The 22,620-nt window shown below is 49.0% G+C and overlaps 1 protein-coding gene across 1 annotated transcript in view; it reads left to right on the top strand.

The window, feature by feature from the left end:
- Positions 1 to 10,627, top strand: part of ANO10 (anoctamin 10) — a 244,419-nt gene extending 233,792 nt beyond the window's left edge. The window contains exon 13 of the mRNA XM_023726101.1: positions 9,530 to 10,627. Within this exon, the coding sequence (XP_023581869.1) occupies positions 9,530 to 9,598 (69 nt within the window). The 3' untranslated portion in view covers positions 9,599 to 10,627. The remainder of the gene's footprint in view (positions 1 to 9,529) is intronic.
- The last annotated feature ends 11,993 nt before the right edge of the window (positions 10,628 to 22,620 follow it).

Raw genomic sequence — 22,620 nt, 5'->3', positions numbered from 1 at the left:
GTGAGTTAATATATGTGTAGAGTTTAGAGCATGTAATGTGATATAAGTGTTGGCCACCATTATTAATTTAAGTTGCACCCAGGTAACAGAATATAACAGACATTAAAAGTATGTTGACAAAGCAGGGGGTAAAAAGAGGTTTTTGATATACAGGCGCAGTTAGAAATGCAGGAAGTGGGGGAGGCATGCAGGTAGCCAGCCAAGATTGGCAGGAAGCTGGCACAGAGCAACAGCTATGAGGCTGAGGCCGGTGTGCGTGGCACGCCTGCCTGAGCCCCAGAGCCTGCAGGAGACAATCTAGATGCAGCGTGTCCATGCCATGCTGAGGCCTGAGTTTCCTGGGGTGGAGGGGGGTCTGTTACAGTAATTACTTAGTGATTTCATGTGTATTTTGCATAAATGGAAAGGATCGCATTTAGGGGCCCATAACCTGGAGGAAATATCAGCACCCACTGATGGGATGTAAAGGACAGAGGCAGCGAGCACCTCTGATGAGGGCCTGTTGCACCTAATAATGTTTCCCAAACCTAGGAGGTGGGTCACTCACTCCTCACTTTTGCTTGGTCATGTTACATTAGCATCCAGCTCCTTTTAGCCACCTGAGTAACTGCGTGCCCGTAACATTGACAGACACGCAGCGATTTTGAGGGCCCAGCTCTCAGGGTCGGCTCTAGTTAGACACAGTCGGCTTCCTGTTCCAGAAGCCCCAGGATGACCGGATGCCTGAGGGGTGGTTGTAAAGCAGGCCTCTCCCTTCCATCAGCTCCTCACTCTCCACTGGAAGTAATTTGTGGTCTCAAAATATCTGTAAAGTTTCCTTTCAAAATGCTTTTAAGTTCCGCTTTTGCAAATTTTGCTCAGAAATCCAAAATGTGCAGAGAAAACAGAGCTTAAAACATTATTTAAGAACTAGACATCCAGCAACACTTTTTTTTTTTTTCGTTGAACTGATGTTTACCCTCCCTGGGGTCAGCTCTTGGGGTGTGAATGAGATGCATGGACACCTGTGTCTCACCTTTGGGCGAGCTGGGCCTGGCCACCAGGTTTTCTAGCCTTCCTGGAGCTGGGTTTTGGTCTTCTTGGAGGAGCCTTGGTGTCCATCTGGGACCAAGCTGATAATCTGGCAGCCTTTCAGGTGGCCCTCTTTCCTCCTCCCACCCAGCTGTAACTGCAGACACCTGCGCCTGTGCCACACCTCCGGGGCTTGGTGGGAATGAGATTCTTGGTCCCAGTGAGTGAGTCAGAGCCATAGGGGCTGGGCCGAAATCTGCATTGTGGCCAGGGCAGGTAGCACTGGGAACTCCGAAACACTGCAGCTTGCGACATAAAGCTCCCGCTACCACTGCGTTTTCTGTGATCTAGACATGTGGCCACAAATTTATGCTGGAGAGAGGAACACTGACCTCAAGAACTTAAGTGTGGCTCACATAGGCTCCTCACCCATGGAAGGAGGCTGTCATGTGGTAGTGAGGTGGCTGGATGGCTTCTCTGGCTGGTGGTCAGGGAAGGCTCTGTGGGGAATGACATTTATGCTGAGGACTGAGTGGCTGGAAGGATCCCATGTGTTACGAAGTAGAAATGCTCCATAGAGTTTTCTTGGTTATAATCTTTATGGAAGCAGATCACCAGGCCTTTCTTCTGCAGAGTCACAGGGTGGGTTTCAACAGCCAACCTTTAGGTGAGCAGCCGATTGCACCACCCAGACTCCTTCCAGAGGGAGAGATGGGTGTAATTCCCTCAGGACCACCTGAGTGACTGCTGCCATTGCTCCTCTGGACCCTCCATCACAGTTGCCAGAGGCCTAATGACATCATCAGGGCAGATTGGAATACTGTAATCGTATTAGATGTGTTCAGAATATTGCTTGTTTAGGGGTAAACCTTCCTTTAGACATAAATAAAAATAGTCTTTGTGAAAATATGGTACTTCAGAAGGCCTAGCCTTTTCTTTTTCACCTGAACTGCCTAGACTCTTGCTTAATTTTGCCCCGACTCTAGCGACATGACCCAAACAAGTTACCTAGCCTTGCTGCATCCCCATGACCTCATCAGTGAGGCCGATAGAGAAGATTTTATTTGTCATTGCAGAGAGTGCGTGAGGAACAGGCGCACAGACGTGCGTGGAGGTTATTCCCTTCCTGTCACACCTCACTGCCCCTTGCAGACTCCAGGTATGGTGCCAGCCTTTCAGGCAGTGGTTCTCAGCTTCCTCTGTACATTACAACCGCCTGGGGACTTTTCAAAGTCCTGCCTCCCAGGCCGCACCCTGGACCGATTCACTCAGAATCCCCAGGGCAGGAGCTGGGTGTCCCCGCGGGTGATTGCAGTGCTCTGTTGCTCTGTTGCCTGGCTCGTGCCCCTGAGGCTGGGAGGACCCCATGGAGCCAGGTGCCGTTGCTGAACTGACCTGGCCTGAGAACCTGGCTCCTGTTTTCTGTGAAGCACAGGGGTCTGTCAGGCCACATGTGAACAGGAAGGGGTGAATGCATGGGGGTCTCTCAGTCCTTCAGCCACAGGCTGCCCAGATCGATTCCCTCTGTAGGTGGTTGTTACGGCTTTTGGGGGTGGAGAGTAGTTGAGCAGACGCTAACAGAGTTCACCTTGGGTTGGACGTGCAATCAGTTGGTGGTGATGTCCTGAGCACTATGAGTCGGAATCGACTTGACGGCAACGGGTTGGGTGATTAGAAGGATCCTAAAGCTGATTGTGGGCTCAGCCAGGGACAATCTCTGCTACAAGCCTGGGAGGAGAGTGGAAGGGGCCATCCGAGGTCTGTGGGCCTCCAGTGGCCATTGGGGTCTGTGGGAAGCATTGCAGGTGTCAGAAAAAATGTCTCAGGTTAAGTTGCGCGTTTGGCCAAAACGCTTAGTGATGAGGTTCCTGTTATGATCGTTACTGATAATGCAAACAATCAGTCTGTGGTGCTTTTCAAAGAATAATTTGGAGCATGTGTATTTTAATGAGGCATGAATTGGGGGAAAATTCTATTCTCTCTTCCTCTGATGCTTTTTTCTAGTGAAGAAGTAAGCATTATTATCCTGCTTATGTTTTTAATAAGGTTTTAATTCAAGGATCTCCAAAGAAGCCAGATTTTTTTAAAAGGGGATACTGTTGCTCCCACCCCAGCCCCCAGCCAGGGCTGCTGAAGAGAAGATGCCAAAGAGCTGAGCTGCAGGGGGCAGCCCAGGCCGGACCTGCACCGCAGCCCACGGGGCGAGCCCACAGGGCAATGTGGAAGGGACCCGTCCGCCAGCTTGCTGGGCGTGAAAGGTGGCAGAAAACATATCAGAGACTCCCAAATCTGGGAGGATGCGCGTAGAACTGTGAGGGCTTGTTAAAAATCCACAGAGAATTCTGGGCCCTTGGCACAGACCTCAGGGATGCAGCCAGGCATCTGCATTCAACAGGCTTGGGATTCTTAAGCAGTCAGCCTGGCCTAATCAGCTAGCCATGGGACTAAATGATCTTCAGGGCTCCCTCCTAGTCAGAAATTCTGTGATTCTGAAGTTAATCCTGCCAGTTCTCAACCGCTTCCCCGGTGGGGTAGGATGGTGGGGAGCCCATTGGGCCCTGGGCGGGGACTGGGGCTACAGCTCGGCATCCCCGGCCCACTCCCCCAGGACAGACAGAATGCCTCTGCTGCGAGGTGGATGACCCCAAACTGGGGATCCAGGCCCATGAACGGTAGGCAGCGGTTGGTTTACCTCAGAGAAGCCCGTCTTGAGGCCACATAGCCCAAACCAAGTAACTGGTGTCTCACTCCAGCTTCTGCCCACAGAGCAGACTCCGTCTTTCAGGCAGGAGAGATGGCAGCTTGCAGCCCCGGCCCGCCTACCTGTACGGGAGAGGTTCAATTCCTTTTCTCGGGCAGGCTTGCCATACAGTAGCTCATTCCCTCCAAACTGCTTGGGGTTTTCTTTGGGCTTTAGCTGCGGGTTTGGGGGTTTGGTTCTGCCCGCTGCTCTGCATGTCCCAGCTGGAGAGAGCAGGCCCAAGGAGACACGGGAGGCAGAGTGCAGTCTGGGAGGAAGGTGCTGAGCCGGTTCTGCACAGACGAAGGTGGCGAGAACAGCCTTCCTGTCCCTCCTCCCACCTTAGGTGCAATTCGGGAGACCTCAGGCTGGGCAACTTTCCTTTGGGGTCCGCAAAGCTCCAGTGAGGCAGATCAGCCCCAAGGACTCCAGCACACCCAAGAAGCCACAGAGGGAGGGTGGGGCGGGCTTGGCCCAGCCAGCTAGCCAGCCACTGGACCTTCACTTCCAGACAGGAGTGGGGACCACCGTGATGTATTGGCTTTGAAGAGCAGCCTGATAATTTGTGGCTTCAGAAGAGAGCTTGATCTACAACAGGTGAAGGAAAGGGCAGACGTGGAGACAGGTGTACCTGTGCAAACTGCCCCGTCAGCCCGGCCTGAGGCATGCAAGAGGATTGTGGGTCTCTGGCCATCCTTGTACCTTTGCCACCAGCAGCACAGTTCAGTGCGAACGACCCTGTGACTTCAGGGTCACCCGAGGCTCTTAGGAGCTGCCCTGAGCAGTGCTGGCATGCAGATGAGGAGGAGCCCAGCTGGGCGGGTCCTGAGTCCCTCCCCCGGCCTGAGTGGAGCCCCTGACCTTGGGCCTGTGATCACTGAGGAGGCTCCCCACAGGCCCATCGACTATAAGGATAATGTAGGGGCAGAGGGCATCATACAAGCATCTCCAGACATCAGACAGTCACTACAGCAGCAAGAATCACTTCTGTCTAGGTCATTCAGGGGAGACGGCCTGTCTGAGGGGACCCATTTGCCTTGTGGAGCAAGAGGCTGCACTCCACCAGGAGGGCCCTCACAGGAGACATACCAGACACCTCTGCTTCCGTTTGCCTAGTGTCGTGGGGCTCCCAGCTGGAGCCACACACGTAAATGGGGGAGTAATTTTCACGTCGCAAGGGGCCTCAAATGTCACCTGTTTTGATTTACCACCCCATGTGGAATGCCCTGGAAACATGGCTGGAAGATTCTGGGATAAGCTGGGGAATGTTTGATTCTCACTATGGTTCTGTTGTTGTTAGGTGCTGTCAAGTCAGTTCCAACTCATAGTGACCCTGTGTACAGCAGAACAAAACGCTGCCCTGTCCTGCGCCATCCTCACAATTGTTCCTGTTTGAGCCCATCATTGCAGCCACTGTGTCAATCCATCTCATTGAGGCTCATCCTCTTTTTCGCTGACCCTCTGCTTTACCAAGCATGATGCCCTTCTCCAGGGACTGGTCCCTCCTGATAACATGTCCAAAGTACATGAGATGAAGTCTTGCCATCCTCACTTCTAAGGAGCATTCTGTCTGTACTTCTTCCAAGGCAAATTTGTTCATTCTTCTAGCAGTGCATAGTATATTCAATATTCTTCACCAACACCATCATTCAAAGGCATCAGTTTTTCTTCAGTCTTCCTTATTCATTGTCTAGCTTTCGCATGCATATGAGGCAATTGAAACACTTTAAGGAGGTCTTTTGCAGCAGATTTGCCCAATACAATACATCGTTTGATTTCTTGACTGCTGCTTCCATGGGCATTGATTGTGGATCCATGTAAAATGAAATCCTTGACAACTTGAATCTTTTCTCTGTTTATTGTGATGTTGCTTATTGGTCCAGTTGTGAGAATTTTTGTTTTCTTTATGTTGAGATGTAATCCATACTGAAGGCTGTAGGCCTTCATCTTCAACAGTAAGTGCTTCTAGTCCTCTTCACTTTCAGCAAGCGAGGTTGTGTTATCTGCATAATGCGGGTTGTTAATGAGTCTTCCTCCAGTCCTAATGCTTGGTTCTTCTTCATATAGTCCAGCTTCTTGGATTATTTGTTCAGTATAGAGACTGAATAAGTATAGTGAAAGGATACAGCCCTGATGCACAGCTTTCCTGATTTTAAACCATGCAATATCCCCTTGTTCTGTTCAGATGACTGCCTCTTGGTCTGTGTACAGGTTGCTTATGAGCACAGTTAAGTGTTCTGGAATTCCCATTCTTCCCAACATTATGCATTATTTGTTATGATCCACACAGTTCAATGCCTTTGCATAGTCAATAAAACACAGATAAACATCTTTCTGGTATTCTCTGCTTTCAGCCAAGATCATCTGACATCAGCAATGATATCCCTCGTTCCACATCCTCTTCTGAATCTGGCTTGAATTTGTGGAAGTTCCCTGTCGATGTACTTCTGCAACTGTTTTTGAGTTATCTTCAGTAAAATTTTACTTGTGTGTGATATTAATAACATTGTCCAATTATTTCCACATTCTGTTGGCATAGCTTCCAGCATCACAGCAACAGTCAAGCCACCACAGTACGACAAACTGACAGACGAGTGGTGGAATATGGTTCTAGTTTAGTTGAATTTATTTAGCCTTTAATTTCTTATGGTTACTTGTCAGGAAATAGATTCCTTCTTTCATAAAAAGACATTACAAGCATTAAATGACACCAGCTGGGAAAGTCTGCACTGAATCTGGGCTGAAATAGTTTTCCTTTGTGGAGATATTTTACTTCAGCAGTTCCCAGGCAAAGTGGGCTCCTGATGGTGTTAGTAACAGAAGTGTCCCAATGGAAGAGGTGGCAGATGCAAAAATAACTGCTGGGGAGACTCACATGGCATGGCAGTTCTGCTTTTCCAGGCTTGTGGACTAAATCAGGCCATCTCCACCACCTGCCCTTGTCAGGCTTAGGGTTACATGAACATTGCATAGGGCGTCTCCCTGGACCAGCGTTGACCCCTGTGCCCACCTGCTCCGGGCCTGCAGAAGTGCTGCCTGTTGCTCCATGGTACAACTGAGCTGAGCCTGGGCAGAAGTAGTCCTCCCACTCCACCAGCAAACTGGCCACCATCACTCTACCCGGCCCTCCCCCATCAGCAGCCACCCCTGAGCCGCTTAGACCCAGGCAGGCCAGGGCCTGGCAGTCCCCTCCCCAGCCCCAGGGGAGAGAGGCCGGCCTCGGCCTCCAGTAGGCCCATCTTGGAGCCACCATGTGAAGTACAAACTCAGGAAAGATGAGACTGTCGGAGTTAAGTGAGGTCTGCGAGATACTGCAGACACAAAGGAACCTCACGGCGCAAACTCGGGTGAAGCAGGGGGTAGAGGCTTTTGATTCATGGCTGGGAAGGGGGCTCCTCTCCCTGAAAAATAGATAGGAGTGTAGTGTTGCCCCCAGGCCCACGTGGCACTCGGGGCTCCCAAGTAGGGTGGCTAGCTACCCAGGGCCCCAACAGTGTTTGTGCTCAGAGGAGTTTTGTTTATCCGTAAGCAAATAGCTGTTATCCTAAAATCTGTGTGTATGTTTCAAGCCAAATTTCCAAGTAGTTACTGTTTATTCAGCAAGTAGGGCAGAGCGGTAGTCATCCTTCCCAGCACCCACAGGACAGGTCCTGGGACCTGTGGGTGGAGCCTTAGAACTGGGAGTGTCCAGCCCTGTCTCGGTTTCCGAGTCCTGCTCTAGCAGAAATACCAAAAGTGGGTAGCTTTAAAGAACAGAAATTTATTTTCTCACAACTCTGGAGACTAAAAGTCCAAATCAGAGTCTCAGCCATGTCAATTCCTTCCTTGTTGGTGGCCTTGGGTGTTTTGGTTCCTTGGCTTGCAGATGATCCTCACATGGCATCTGTCTTCCGCAAGTGTGTGTCTCTGTGTCCATTCTGCCCTTTTTATAACTCAGAAGTAATTAGGTTCAGGATCCACTCTACATTGGCATCACCTCAATTGATTGACATTATAGTAGATTGCATTATGGAAGGTCATTATATTACATTACATGTAACATAATTACATTACATTCGCTCAGATGCACCGGTGTGTTGTTGTTAGGTGCTGTCCAATCGGTTCTGACTTACAGCGACCCTATGTACAACAGAACAAAACACTGCCCAATCTTGCAGCATCCGCACAATCCTTGTTATGCTTTAGCCCATTGTTGCAGCCACTGTGTCAATCCATCTTGTTGAGGGTCTTCTTCATTTTCACTGACCCTCTACTTTACCAAGCATGATGTCCTTTTCCAGGGACTGATCTCTCCTGATAACATGTCCCAAGTATGTGAGACATAGTTTCACCGTCTTTGCTTCTAAGAAACATTCTGGTGGTACTTCTTCCAAGACAGATTTGTTCGTTCTTTAGGCAGTCCATGGTATATTCAGTATTCTTTGCCAACACAATTCAAAGGCATCAATTCTTTTTTGGTCTTACTCATTGTCCAGCTTTCTCATGCATATGAGGCAATTGAAAACACCACGGCTTGGTTCAGATGCACCTTAGTTTTCAAGGTGACATCTTTGCTTTTCAACACTTTAAGGAGGTCTTTTGCAGCCGATTTGCCCAGTGCAATGCATTGTTTGATTTCTTGACTGCTGCTTCTGTGGGTGTTGGTTGTGGATCCAAGTAAAATGAAATCCTTGACAACTAAAATCTTTTTCCATTTATCATGATGTTGCTTATTGGTCCAGTTGTGAGGATTTTTGTTTTCTTTATGTTGAGGTGTAATCCATACTGAAGGCCATAGAAGTTAGGATTCCAACACATATTTTGGGGAGACACGGTTCAATCCATACAGGCCTTCTGGCCTGGGAGCAACAGGACTTCCTCCTCCATTGCTGCTTTAAGCCTTGGGTGTGCAGCCCTCCTGACACCCCCTCTGAGCCTGGCAGTCTCAGCCTCCATCCTGGCCTCAGACCTTCCGCTGGGAAACTTGGATTGCAGGGTACTCGGGGAGACTCTGTGGGATGACCAATCCCATCTGGCGTGGATGTGTTTAATTTTTGTTGGATTGGGGTTGGGGAATGTCCTGTAGCTATAAAGACAAGGGGCTGGTAAAAAAAATCTCTGGGCTTTCATGGAGTGTCTGCTTTGGGCCAGGCACTTGTGGACAATAATCCTCACAGCCACCCTGCAGGATGTGCACCATTGCTCCCATTGTGCAGATGTGGAAAGTGAGGCTCAGAGAGGTCAAATTGCCAAGGTCACACAGCTCATGGGGCAGAGCAAAAATTTGGCCCCAAGCCAGTGCTCCAGACTCCTGGCTCCATCATCTCCCAGGCCCTCTCCCTCTCGGCCCAGAGGGTTCCAGGAGAAGGGGATTCCAGGTGGCACAAGTGGTTAAGCACTTAACTACTAGCAAAAAGGTTGGCAGTTCAAACCCACCCAGAGGCACCTCAGAAGAAAGGCCTGGTGATCTGCTTCTGAAAGGTCACAGCCTTGAAAACCCAATGGAGCAGTTCTATTCTGCACACATGGGGCCTCCATGAGTCAGAATTGACTAGACTGCAATAACAACAATCTTTAAAATCTCCCTGAGTGGGGTTCACACATTACAACGTGGTATTTCCCCCCATATTTGCAGAAATAGGGGCTCTGGACGTCCAGGAACGAGGGGCTGGCTTCTCCGGGGTCACAATGCACTTGAACTGGAGCTGAGAGGGTCTTCTGCAGAGCATGGCGCCCCCCACAGTGGGTGTCAGCTCATAGGCCTGAGTGGCTCACCTGTGTCCTGTGCTCTCTCAACAGCAGCTGAAGCTCGTGGCCGAGAACCTAAAGGAGGAAGCTGGGGTCGGTGGGAAGGAGAAGTCGGCCTGAGCATCCTGGCTGTCCCGGCTGCCCTGTCCACAAGGCCTGTGACTGCGCCACATCTGCCGCTTCTGCTCTGGTGGAGAGAGGCCAGGGCAGTGTCATGGCGCCGTGACCCAGACCCAGCACTCCGCCAAGTGAAGTGGCCCCCACACAGCAGATGCCCCGCCGAAGTGCCCAGCTCCATCCTTTGCCCACACCTGCCAACCCTTCATTCCAGTCCCCTGACTGCTCAGAGCCACTGCTGCCCCTTGAGCCTCTCTCCATGTCACCCCTCACAGTGATGGCCACTCCTTGTCCCCATGATGGCCTGGGACCCGTGGGCAGGCTGGCGGATTGGGGGTGCCCACCATGCCCTCAAGAACTGCTCGGAAGGGGCTGCCTGCCGAGCTGCAGTTGAGCGAATGGTGCGGCAAGGCAGTGTTTGCAACACCAGGGCTGCGTTAAGTACCTCTTTCTTGGTCTTATCTTGCAGTATGTTCACAGCTCCCTTATCCGCAGAAACAGAAGGAACCAAGCTATTAAAGGCAGCGTGCACCTCTGACTCTGCCTTCCTCCGATTTTGAAGGAGCCCTGGGTCAGGTGACCAGTGGCATCACTGGGGGGAGGGGGGCGGACCGCACCAGGGGACACTGTCAGAGGATGACACCAAAATGACGGTCTGTAGAAGTTTTGTAGTGTTTCGGCAGAAATTTATTATTATAAAAATATCCCTGTAGTTAGCTAGAACAACAAAAACATTTTTCATAAGCTCAGCTTACATGTATCAATATACCTACAAGGCTAAAACTCTATGCTAATTTTTTGAACTTCCCAATGCACTCCGGTCAGAGCTGTCGTTATTACCCAGTTCCGGTGACGCCCTGAACCACATGCTTTCGTCTGCCTGCTCTACAGGCACGCGCTGTTTGGTGGCAGCCGGTGTTCTTATAGTTGCCAACTTTGTCAGATTTTCTGGTGTTGTCGCTATGGTATTGTAATTAGCATGAGGGGGTGACACCAACCCTAGTGATGTCACTGCAGGTAACTAAAGGTGGAGTGGCGAGATGGGGAGTTTGGGTGGGGGGCTTGGCTGGAGATGGGACGCACATGGACCACTTGCAAAGCTTGCACCCCAAGCCCAGGCAATTCCCCGGAGGTTCTGCTGCTGCTGGAGCCTGTCCTGGAGGAGCCACAGCGAGGGCGCTGGGTGGGTTCTATGGGCAGGGTGTGCACACAAGCGCCAGCTGCCACTTGGGGCACCTGGCCTGAGGCTCTCCCCCTGAGAGGTGCCATCCACCCCCTAGCTGTGCCGATGAGTGATCTGGCTCACTGAGGTGCAGCCCTCCAGGCACAAAGGCTGTGACTCTGGAGCCCCATCCTGCTAGCTATTCAAACTCCGTGTGCTCGAATTCAGCCCCATGAAACAGGAGGCTCAGAAGGCCTATCACCCATGGCCTAATGTCCCTCACAGCTGGGCACTACAGCCTGTGGGTCCCTCTGCTGGCAGAGCTACAGATGCCCCAGCCCATCAGGAAGATGGCAGAGAACTAAGGGGAGGAGTAAAGGGACGAGCTGGTGCTTCCCAGATAAGAGACCCATCTCCCACAGCTCGAGGGCGGCACCTTGGTTCCCTCCTTCACAGCAGACGTGAGGGTGGCCTGGGCGGGCTGGTTGAAGCATCACTCATTTTTGGAGGTCCTTGGTTCTCTCCCATCCACCACTTCTTGGTTGTGTATGTTGGTCCTGCAGGAGCATTTGGGTCATGGGTATCTCCCTCTCCTGCTCGTCCCTTGGTCCCCAGCATATTTTCCAGCACAGACGCCTTTGAGTTGGCACTGCCCTGACCCTATAGGTTTGAGGCACTCCGGGGACTAATTATTCAGCAGCTGTTCAGTGTTTGACTAACACTTTCTAGAACGTGCTCATGTTTTAACAAACACCAGTGATGGCAGCCACAATACAGGCCTGAGCCCTGAGACCCCCACAATTTTCCTCCCATCACAACCTGGGCCCCTGCGTTTGCTGGAAAGGAGAAAGTTCAAATGGGATCCTCCACCTAGCCCTTTGTTTCCCCAAGTCCAAATGTGAGGCCCAGTCATGTAGATACAGTTGGTTGTGAGACAGTGGGTTCTAGGTGCCCCGAGTTTGAAGCCCATCAGCTCATCTCCCCGCTTGCAGGCTCTCAGCGGCTTCTGAGCCATGCTGGCCCTCCTTGGCCCATGAAACACTGGCACAGACCCAGTTTCTCTGCAGCCTGACTGTGTCCCTCCCAGAAGCCCTGGTCTGCCTTTCCTCAGTGTCTCACTGGGCAGAAACACACATTTCACCAAGCCTCAGCCAGTTACTGCACAGGAGAAACAGGACCAGGGTCGGCCTGGGCTCACCAGGAAACCTACCCCCGTACCATGGGGCAGCCCCTGGGCACGTGGCTGTGGCAGAAGGAGGATGGAGGTGGGGCAATCAGGTGATGTTGAGAGGAGCAGGGCAGGAGGGGACACAGCATGGTCTGCCAGGTGCCCAGAGGGCAGGAGAGTGACCAGTTCTTTCTGTCCCCAGTGCTCAGAGGAGGTGTCATCTAGCACGAGGCAGGTGCTCAGGAACCAAGTGGCGCAGTCAGAGGAGCGGGGTGGGGGGAACTAAGGTAACCTTCTTAGCTCCAAGTTTGTTTTTTATTGTGGTAAAAATATATATAACAAGACATTTGCCAATTCAATATTTACAAGCACAGTTACGTTCATTGATTATGTTCATCGTGTTGTACACTGTCCTTTTCCAAATATTCTACCACCATTAACAGAAACTCAGTGCCCCCTCAGCTAAGACTCCACCTTCCCCCGCACCCTTGGTAACCACTAATAAATTTTGGTCTCTATACATTTGCCTACTTCATGTAAGTGGGGCCATACAGTATTTGTCCTTCTGTGACTGACGGACTTGAGTATAATGTTTTCAAGGTTCATCCATGTTGTGGCATGTATCAGGACTTCATTTCTCTTTCTGGATGAGTAGTACTCCATTGTATGTATATACCACATTTTGTCAGCTCCAAGTTTTGTTGTCTCTTATTACTGAGGAACTGAATTAAGGAAGACATTTAGGATGATGCTGCCCCATCCTGTCCACCCAGACACTGGCCTCAACACATAAAAGGATGTCCCCTCAGCCCATTCCCTTTGTTCATCATCTCCATTTGGAACCCCTCACCCCAATATGCTCTTTAGACTTCACTTCATCCTCCCCCAACTCCTGTGGCCATTGACTTCGGCCCATTCTGGCCTCAGCCCTCAGATCCACCACCACTGCCCTCCTAGCCATGGTGGGCGATGCTCTTGTGAAGATCGACTCTGGCTGTGGTGCCTTAGGCCCCTTGGGGACCCACACCCAAGAGGACGTTCCTCATTCTGCTCATTCAATTCTGCCATCAACCCCTGAGGACTCCCACTGGGTGTAAACACACCTCAGCTTGCTCCAGCCCACCCTCCCCAAGAGCTAACGAGCTGGGAGGCACCCACATGCCATGACCAGATATGGACGTCAGAGATACTAGCCACCTGTCCTGGTTAAGAAAAGGTATGTATAGTCAGGAGACTTAAGAGAGCAGTGTCTCCTGATAACCAGGCAGGGACAGAAGCCGGGAAGCGCGGCAGAGCCAAGTCTCACATGGGGGCATGAGGAGAGGAGGTCTTGTTCACACTGTGGTAAATGGTGGCCTGCTTAAGCCCTGGGCTTTGAAGTCTAAGCCCAGTGCTCTCTCCGTTGTCATGCAATTTTCAAGGAAGACAGACCCTACCTCATGCAGGTCATGGGAAAAGAGGCCACCCGGCAATGGCCCAAAGGCCCAGGGGAAGTGCGTGCCGGTCCTGGCTCAGACACACAGCCTCATCCTGCCAGCCCTGTTGGGAAGGTTCCCAGCGAGAGACGTGCTGGGCCGCAGATGCAGCCCTCGCTGGGAGGGGAAACTCGCTCCGGGAAGGGCTGCTTCTCAACATTGCCTGGGATGGCTCTGCGTACCCTGAAGGCCAGGGGAGTCCAGGGGGCAGGGGGGGCCAGGCCCCACTCAGGCTCCTGGGCTCATGAGGTCAACAGCAGGGGTAGAGCCCACCACCCCCACCTCAGCTGCTATGGGGCCCACGAGCTCCCACTCTGCCTCACTTGGAAGGTGGCCCCGGTTTCTCTGACTGTTGTACTGGCCCCTAACCTGCCTCCTTCAAGCCATGAGTTACAAACTCTAGCCAGGTTAGTTGGGGTTGGACCTCATGCCCGATTCACTCACAGCCCTACTTCGTTCCTCTTTCACACACAACCAGCCTGTACCACATCTAGTTCTGTCCACTGACACTTGTAGGGCACCTCCTTGGGCAGGGCTGTCACACCCCACACAGGCAGCTCCTCTCCAGGAGCATGAGTTCCCCACCCAGAGGCCCCAGAGCATTTGGATGGCAACACCCCGGGCCTGGCCTGGCCTCTCCTGGCAGACCCTCGGGGTGGGGTGGGGGGATCAGATGGTACGCCCTCCTCTCTCCCTCCCAGTGGCCACACTCTCACTCCCACCAGCAGCTCAGCCACTCAGACTTGGCAGCAAATCTTTGTTCTAGTGGCTTTCAGGAGGAATCAAGAAGCAAATGTTTAGAACACCCAGCCCTCTGGCAAACCTGGCAGGCCAGAAGCCCAGTCTGCTTCTCAGGGCCTTGACATACCTTCTGGGGCTGAGTTTCCTTATATTATCTCCGTATTATAGATGAGGAAACTGAGGCACATAGGGGGTACCAGTGAGGGTTCAGGGCCAGCATCATGCTACATAGCCTCAGCCACCCATTTCCACAGCCCGCGTCCACCATGTTTGCGCACCTCTGTTCTTGGCCGTCCCTTGCTGCCCACACACCATCAAGCCCCTTTGCCACAAGCCTTCTCAGCCCTAAGCCATGCAGCTCCTGCAGTCTTCCAGCAGGAACTAGCAACAAGGAGAAGGAGGAGGGGCCAAAGGCTACAGGACAAGGAAGAGTCCAGACTCTTCATCACCAAGTTGTTTTACGAGCCCCATGTCCCTGCAAGGACAGCGCCTGGCATGGGATCTCTGCCGGTAACCCAGTCATGGGGGCCCTGGGCAACCCTTGCTGCCAGCCAGGTCTGAAAAGGCCACCATTTTCCAGGCTTCCCTCCCTAAAGTGGCTTGAAGAGAAGGGGACCTGACCGAAGCTGGGGTCACAGCATCTTCAGGGACCCAACAGAACCTGGAGGTCTTGGCCCCTCTGCCAGGACGGCTGTGTCCTGACTGCCTTCACCTTGGGAGCACCCTTCATCCCAACCACGAGGGGCCACAGCCTCTTCAGTAGGAAAAAAAAAAATACAGTTGCTGTCAAGTCCATTCTAACTCATGGTGACCTCATGTTTGCAGAGTAGAACTGCTCCACAGGGTTTTCAAGGCTTTGATCTTTTAGAAACAGATTACCAGGTCTGTCTTCCAAAGCACCTCTGGTTAGGTTCAAACTACCAATCTTTGGTTTAGTCACACCACCATGGCTGCCTTCTTCAGTGGAAGGAAGATGCTTTTCCTGGGCCTCTGAAAGGCCTTTCTTGGTCTTTGCATCTGTGCAAACGTAGGCTCCTAGGCAGGGTGTGGGCAGCTGCTAATCCCAGCTCTCTCACAGTCAAAGCTAAGGAGGTGCAGCCCAACCAAGAGTGTGGCCACAGAGCCCTGGGAGAGGCTCACCTGGGATCTCATTAAGTGCAGGTACCCTGGTCTCACCACCCAGGCCTGCTGACCCATATTTTGGTGGTTTGGCCAGAAGTCTACATCCCTGACGTCTCCGGTGGATGCTGTGCACACTGAAGTTTGAGGACCCCGAGAGGGGCAAAGAGCTTTGCTGGTTTCTGCCCATAAGCAGCTGATGCTAACAGCTCCTCCAGACCCTCCTCCTTCCCAGCTACCTTGTCACCACGGTGCCAGGATGAAGTGCTGCCCAGTACCAGGACAATCGTTGTCAACTGCTGAATAATTAACTAGAGGGCAACCCAATAGTGCAGACATGGATATATACCTCCCTTTACATAGCTGTCTGGCTGGAAAAGCAGAAACCAAATACTCTTCCCCCTTAAGGCTGATAAGCCACCCCAGCCCCAGAACACGAGGCCCGAAAGTGGCACCAGAGGGTCTCTCCCTCCTCGAAGGTGGAGTCAGAAAAGGCACTGACCAGCACCAGCACAAACAAGGTCTCCAGGGTCTGCCTGCCCGCCCACCATCCCAGGCCCGTTTGGCCCCTGATGAAACGGTCTGCTGCTGCAGCTGCTCTCCAGCTATAAACGGCTCTGCAGACCTGGCATTTGGGCCACAGCTGAAGGAAGGATGCGGGTCGGAATTTGCATTAATACCCTGAATCAACCTAGTGATATGGTGGGCTTTCTCCTAACATATGTCCACTGGCCCAGGTTTTTGCTGTTATTCTACACAAACACGTTGAAGATGTCACTTCCTAACAGACCATAGGCATCTTGGGGATCGAGGGACACTTCTAGCCCTGTCCCAGGGAAGGAGGCAAACTGGGATTCTTCAAGAATTGTTTGAGACCAAGTCTTAGCCCTTGAGTTAAAATGCTCTCTCAATATGAGGTGTAATAAGCCACTCAACCTGCTTGTTAATCTGGGACAGGAAGTCGTGGGAGGATTTTGAGGAGTAACACGTGATTCAGACTTCTGGCCACAAAGGGGGAATGGAAACCGGATTGACTCTTTGGCCTTAAACAACTAGGAACCCAAACAAAATATGTAACACGGCTTCAAACCAGTTCATTCTAGTTCAAATCCCTGCTGAGAATTTGCATTTCTAACAAGTTCCCAGGCGATGCTAATGCTGCTGGTTAGGGACCAGTTCTGAGAACCACCAGTAGAACAGTGGTTCTCAAAATTTATTATACATAAGAATCACCTGGGAATCTTGTTAAACTGTAGATTCTGATTAGTGTATCTGGGGTGGAAATGCAAATTCTCAGTAGGGGTTCGAACCAGAACAAACTGGTTCAAAGTGCTGATATAAAACTATAGGTTTCAGACACAGAGCAACAGACAGCACAGGACTGTGATCCCTGAGAGAAGACCTGTGGGTACCTGACACGCACAGTTGTTGCTGATCAGTTTCTCTGCATTAGAATGTAAAGTCCATAGTGGGAGATTAGCAGGTGAGCCTGAGATGCTACCAAGGCTCTGTGGTCAATGGCACCAGATGCTGCCCTGAGATCGAGGGAGATGAGAGTAAAATCTAGAAGTAGATCCTGTGCAGGCCTCTCTGAGAAGTGTGAAGAGAGAAATGGATGTGGTAACATAGGTCGAGGCTCGAGAAGGGAATTCGGGATCTGGAAAAGGCAATTCTCTCCCTCTGAGTTGCCCTGCCCCCTCCCTGGTTCTGAGGGCACCTCCCAGCTCTGCTGCCTTAACACACCCTTCAGGGCAAATTCTCCCTTTTGAGGGATGCTCCATACTGCCCTCAATACTGTTACAAGCACATCACCAAAATTCCCACAACCTCTCCGCTGACCTGCCTTCCACCAGAAGAGCCCCTGGGCAGAAAAGGCACTGAGTGAGGAAACCTCTTCTCGAAGGCAGAATTCACATTATCAAAAATCCCAAGCGTGTGGATGCAATCTTGGTAGAACCCCACAGAAAGGGATGGATAGGGCAAGGGGACAACTGAGGCTCAGAAGGTTCAGGGTCTGTCCAGGGACACCCCCTGATCTGATCCCAGAGCCCACTCCTTGGGTTCCCACCTGCAGGGGAGAGGAGACAGTGTATGACACTATCTCGACTTTGCCTTTCACCTTTTAGTGCCTGCAGAGAGGGCAAAGCCATATTGTTTGATTATAGGGTTCCACTTTAAACCGCACTGGAGCTATTTTATAACGTGTATATGCATCTTATTGCTTTCCTTGTATCTGAAAAAGTCCAGATTGCATAACATCTGGCCCTAAGGGTTTCAGATATAGGATAGTGGATCTGTAGAGGTGGACAGGTGGAGGCAGTTGCCAGAACACAGGAAGGAGGACCCCACACAGAGTCTGATGGTTTTGCTGAGTTGAAAAGAGAGATCCAAGTTCAGAGACAACAACATGGATAGGATTTGCAGAGCAGAGTACCCAGAGAAGAGGGTGCTGCACAGAGCTGAGTGAGCTAGAGACCTGCAGAGTCTTTGGTTGAGCACTCATCAGCACATTGTGCGAAAACTACCCGAGGCCAGGGAAACAACCACTGGAAAGCAGCAGACAATCTTCGAAACTTACACAGGGCTGGGAATAGTTCATGGTCCCACCAGCCAGAGTGGAAAGACTCTAGTAGAGTCTTAGAAAGGTATTGCCTCAGTCATGGGCCAAATTATCCCTAAAGACTGCTCTGGATCTGCCCTGATAAAGTTTAAAAACAAGACCCAAAGTGTTCCAACTAATTCCAAGTTAACTGTATGCTGAAACAAAACCCAACACCTTTTAAATGAATAAAACAAAAGCCAGTGCCCCAACAATGTAAAATTCAGTGTTCAGCATTACAGTAAAAAAAAAAACAAAAAACTGTCAACCTAGAATTCTATACCCAGCAAAAATACCCTTCAAAACTAAAATTGAAGTAAAGGCATTTTCAGACAAATGCTGACAGAATGTATTTCCAGCAGACCTGAATTATAAGAAATATTAAAGGAAGTTCTACAGGCAGAAGGAAAATGATATCATGTCAAAATGTGGATCTACACAAAGAAATGAAAAGCACTAGAAATGATATATATAGGTAAAATAAAAAGACTTTCTCCCATATTTTAATTTCTTTAAAAGATAATTGACTGTTGAAAATAAAAATAATGACAAGGTGAGATTTATACATACGCTAAAGTAAAATGTATGAGAACAAAGAACAGGAAGAGGAAAATGGAAGTATACAGATGTAAGGTTTTCATACTATACATAAATGATATATTATTTGGAGGTAGACTGTGATACATTAAAAGATATATATTGTAAACTCTACAGCAACCACTAAAAGTTAAAATGAAGAGGTACAGCCAATAAGCCAATAGTGGAGATAAAACAGAATCATAAAAAGTGCTCAGTGAAACCAAAAGAGGGTAGTAAAAGAGGGAAGACCAAGAACAGATGAGACAAACAGGGAGCAACCAGAAGACTATTTTTAAACCCAATCATATTGATACTGTATTTTTACGCAAATAATGCTCACCCTCTGTTTGCCAGCTACTTCCTTCCCCCATGAGGCACCCTCACAAGTGCCACCATGCCAATCCTCTTCCACATGTTGGTGTAAAAAAAAGACTAGCATAGTGTGCTTATGAAAATACCTTGTTCAGGGGGAAGCATTATTTGCATAAAATACGGTAATTACACCAAATGTAGTCTAAACACACCAATTAAAAGGTAAAGGCTCTCAGATTGGATAAAAAAGCAAGACCCAACTATATGCTGTTTACAAGAAACTCACTATAAAGACACAGGTAGGCTAAATGGATAGAAAAAGACATGCTCTCATAAGTCAAAAGAAAGCTGGAGTGGTTTCATCAGTATCACAGATTTCAGAACAGAGAATATCACCAGGGATAAAGAGGAGCATTCCATAATGATAAAGGGGTTAATTCATCAAGAGGACATAACAGTCTTAAATGAGTATGTACCTAACAACAGAGCTTCAAATTCCATGCAACAAAACTGATAGAGCTAAAAGGAGAAATAGATAAATCCACAATCATAGCTGGGGACTTCAATACTCCTCTCAATAACTGATACAGTGAGATAGAGAAATCGGTACATATACAGAAGATGTGACCATTATCAACCAACTTGAACTAAGTGATGTTATAGAACACTCCACCAACAATAGTGCTTTTTTAAGTGCCCACATAATAGTCACCAAATAGGCCACATGGTGGGCCATAAAAGAAGTTTAAGTTTAAAAAGATTCCAATTACACAAAACACGTTCTCTGACCAAAACAGAATTAAACTAGAAAATTAGTAACAGAAATGTATGTAGAAAATCATCAAATATTTGGAAATTAAATCTTTCAAAACATGATACGATTTAGATTTAAAGGGATGATTCATACTGCTAAGTGAAGAACAGGTGGGAGAAATGCAGGGACAAAAGCAGGGAGACCCTTTAAGAGGCGCTTACAGTTGTTCACGTTGAGTGATGGTGGGGACGTGGCCCAGGGTGGGAGTGGTGAATGGCCAGTAAGTTTGCTGATGGATTGAGTGTTGGGGTGACAGAGCAAAAGAATAACACCAAGATTTTTGGCTTGTGCAAAACTAACAAATTTGAAGTTGCCATTGACTGAGATGGGGATCACTAGGATAGGTGTAATTTGAGGGGGAAGATTAGTAGGAGTTTGGGGATTTAAAAAACTGAGATGCCTATTAGATACATCCAAGCAGATAAGTCAAATACGTAGTTGGAGTCTGATGTACCTGGGAGAGATGTGGGCTAATTATATTTTTGGGTTCTCTCAGCATATGTATGTTGGACTGAATGAGATCATCAAGAGACTGAACACAGGGAACAACATCTAACCTTGGGGCATTCCAGGTGTAGCGGTTGGGAGAGCAGGAACCAGTAGACTGAAGACCAGAGGTAGGACAAGTGGGATTCTGAAAGATGGAAAGTTTACAAGGAAGGAAGAATGATCAACTCATCAAATGATAACATGGGGATTGACCATTGGATTACTGGCTGCCTAGGCTGAGGGGGGAGGGAGGGAGTCCTGGTGGCACAGTGGTTAAAAGCTCGGCTGCTAACCAAAAGGTCGGCAGTTCGAATACATCAGGCGCTCCTGGGAAACCCTATGGGACAGTTCTACTCTCCCTATAGGGTCACTATGAGTCAGATCAACTTGAAGGCAACAGGTTTTGTTTTTTGGTTTTAGAGCTGAGGATGGGGCAGAGGGGCTGGGGAAAGGGGAAGTGCCTGCTGATGAGAATAAGGTTTTTTGGGGGGTGATGAAAATATTCTAAAATTGACGGTGGTAATGGTTACACAACTCTGTGAATATACTAAATAGCCCTGAATTGTACAATTTAGTGTATGGTATGTGAACTGTATCTCAGCAACACTTTTTAAAAACTGCTCACTGGATTTAGCGCAGGGAGGTCATTACCGACCTTGAGAAAAGCAGTTTTGGTGGGTAACAGTGACAAAAGCTGATTGGAAGGGTTCCAGAGAGAGTGAAGGAGAGGAACAGAGAAATATGACAACAGCTAGAGAGGGAAGTCGGGACAAAAACAATTTTTTTCTTAAGACAGGGCAATAAAACTGTTTTGTTTGCTGTTGGGAAGCAAAGATGGATGATGAAGAGAGAGAGAGAATGACTGAAGCAAAGTCCTTGTCGCTGCCAGAGGGATGGGAGCCGGGGTGTTTAAGTGGAGGAGGTGACCTTGGAATCACCCTAACAGGAGGAAAGCAGAGCAGGTGGACACATGTGAGGGTAGGAAGTAGAGGTGGGAGCTGGCGGCAGTTCTCATCGCTTCAATTTATTCAAGTGTTAGCTCCAATTTATTCAAGTGGTAGGGATCACAGTGACCAGTCGAGTGAGGAAAGCGGCTGAACTGGGGAAATAAAGTATGATTAATGGGCAGCCCTGAGGCCCACCTGACATTTGTGGTCACGAGTTTAAACCGAGAACAGTCTCGATTGTATTTTTTCCCCCACCTACAGCTGCAGGTGCAAAGCATGTGAGAGCTGGGTCTCACCCGGGCTGGGGTTCTACAAAGCTGCTTTTATAGGAAGAAATACAACATGGGACACAGTTTATATTGCTGAACACCAATATGCCACTTTATTATCTGGATTTTTTTCTAATTTGTCACATACCTGTCAATGTTTACACAATGAGGAAAATCAACCAGCATTGGAAGCAACTGACCAAATCGGCTGATAATTCTGTACCCTCTTAACACACATCAATTCTTACTTGGTAGGGATACCTTTAATTCAATTCAGTCTCACCGCTATTCTTAAAATCGGTGTCAAGATTGTCACATCTTTAAATACAGATAGAATTGCCAGAAGGACATAATTATATATACACACACACAGAAAAATACAAGACTAACTGCTTTTCCACCATATTTAATTTATACACTACTGTAACTCTATGCAACTTCTGAAGACAGGTTGGGGGGACAAGAAACTGTTTACAGCAATAAGTAGTTTGGTCCAATATTATCTTAATGTAATGGTTATTCGCTCCCTCCCATTTATGTGACGACATACTATGACATACAACACATGCACAATCATTCACTTACGAACAAATGAATAAGACACCACTCAGACTAACATTTGTGTACCCAGAGGGCCAACCAACCACACACAACTAATAAGGCTATAATACAGCTATGCAGCATAAATGGTCAACACTGCTGATCCTAAAGTGAGCACCATATATACATCTGAATATAAAAAACCATTGAAAACCAAACACACATGGGTTAGTTAAAAGGTGCCATTCCAAGGCTATACATAATCACAGGAAAAGTATTTACAATACTTGGAAAACAGCTGCAACAAAGAACGTATTGCCAATGCCCTTTATAAACTTCTCTTCTACGTTTAATACAGATGTTACGCTCACTTTCTATGTGAACCACACATCTTATTTCTGGCCCTTTGTAAGTTCCCTGCTCAAGAATTTCAAGCAAATATGTTCTATGGCTTCACCCACACATCTATTCTTGTAGCTTTTCGATTATAAATATCACAATGAACTAGAGCTGTAGCTTAAAACATATCTAGCCTAGGTCTAGAAAGTAAAATAAGTGTTTTAAGTATCATTTTACTTAGTCGGTATACTGTGAAATTCAGAGTTCTGAGTAAAATATACTCCTCCTAAAGTCAGCAAAGTCAGCGTGTACTTGAAGGAACCATGACCGACGTAATGCAGTTCTTTGGTGCTCTGCCCATTCCACAAATCACATGACCGGGCGCGACTCAGTCCATCACTTCAGAGCCATGACAGCTGAGGGGTGGGGAGGCCCCGGGTCCCGGCCACTGGTGGGGCCATGACAGCTGAGG

Source organism: Trichechus manatus, unplaced genomic scaffold, assembly GCF_000243295.1.
Source record: "Trichechus manatus latirostris isolate Lorelei unplaced genomic scaffold, TriManLat1.0 scaffold00001, whole genome shotgun sequence".
NCBI classification, from domain to species: Eukaryota; Metazoa; Chordata; class Mammalia; order Sirenia; family Trichechidae; genus Trichechus; species Trichechus manatus.
The sequence above is the reverse complement of the archived record's forward strand: the minus strand, read 5'-3'. Positions and strand labels throughout refer to the sequence as shown.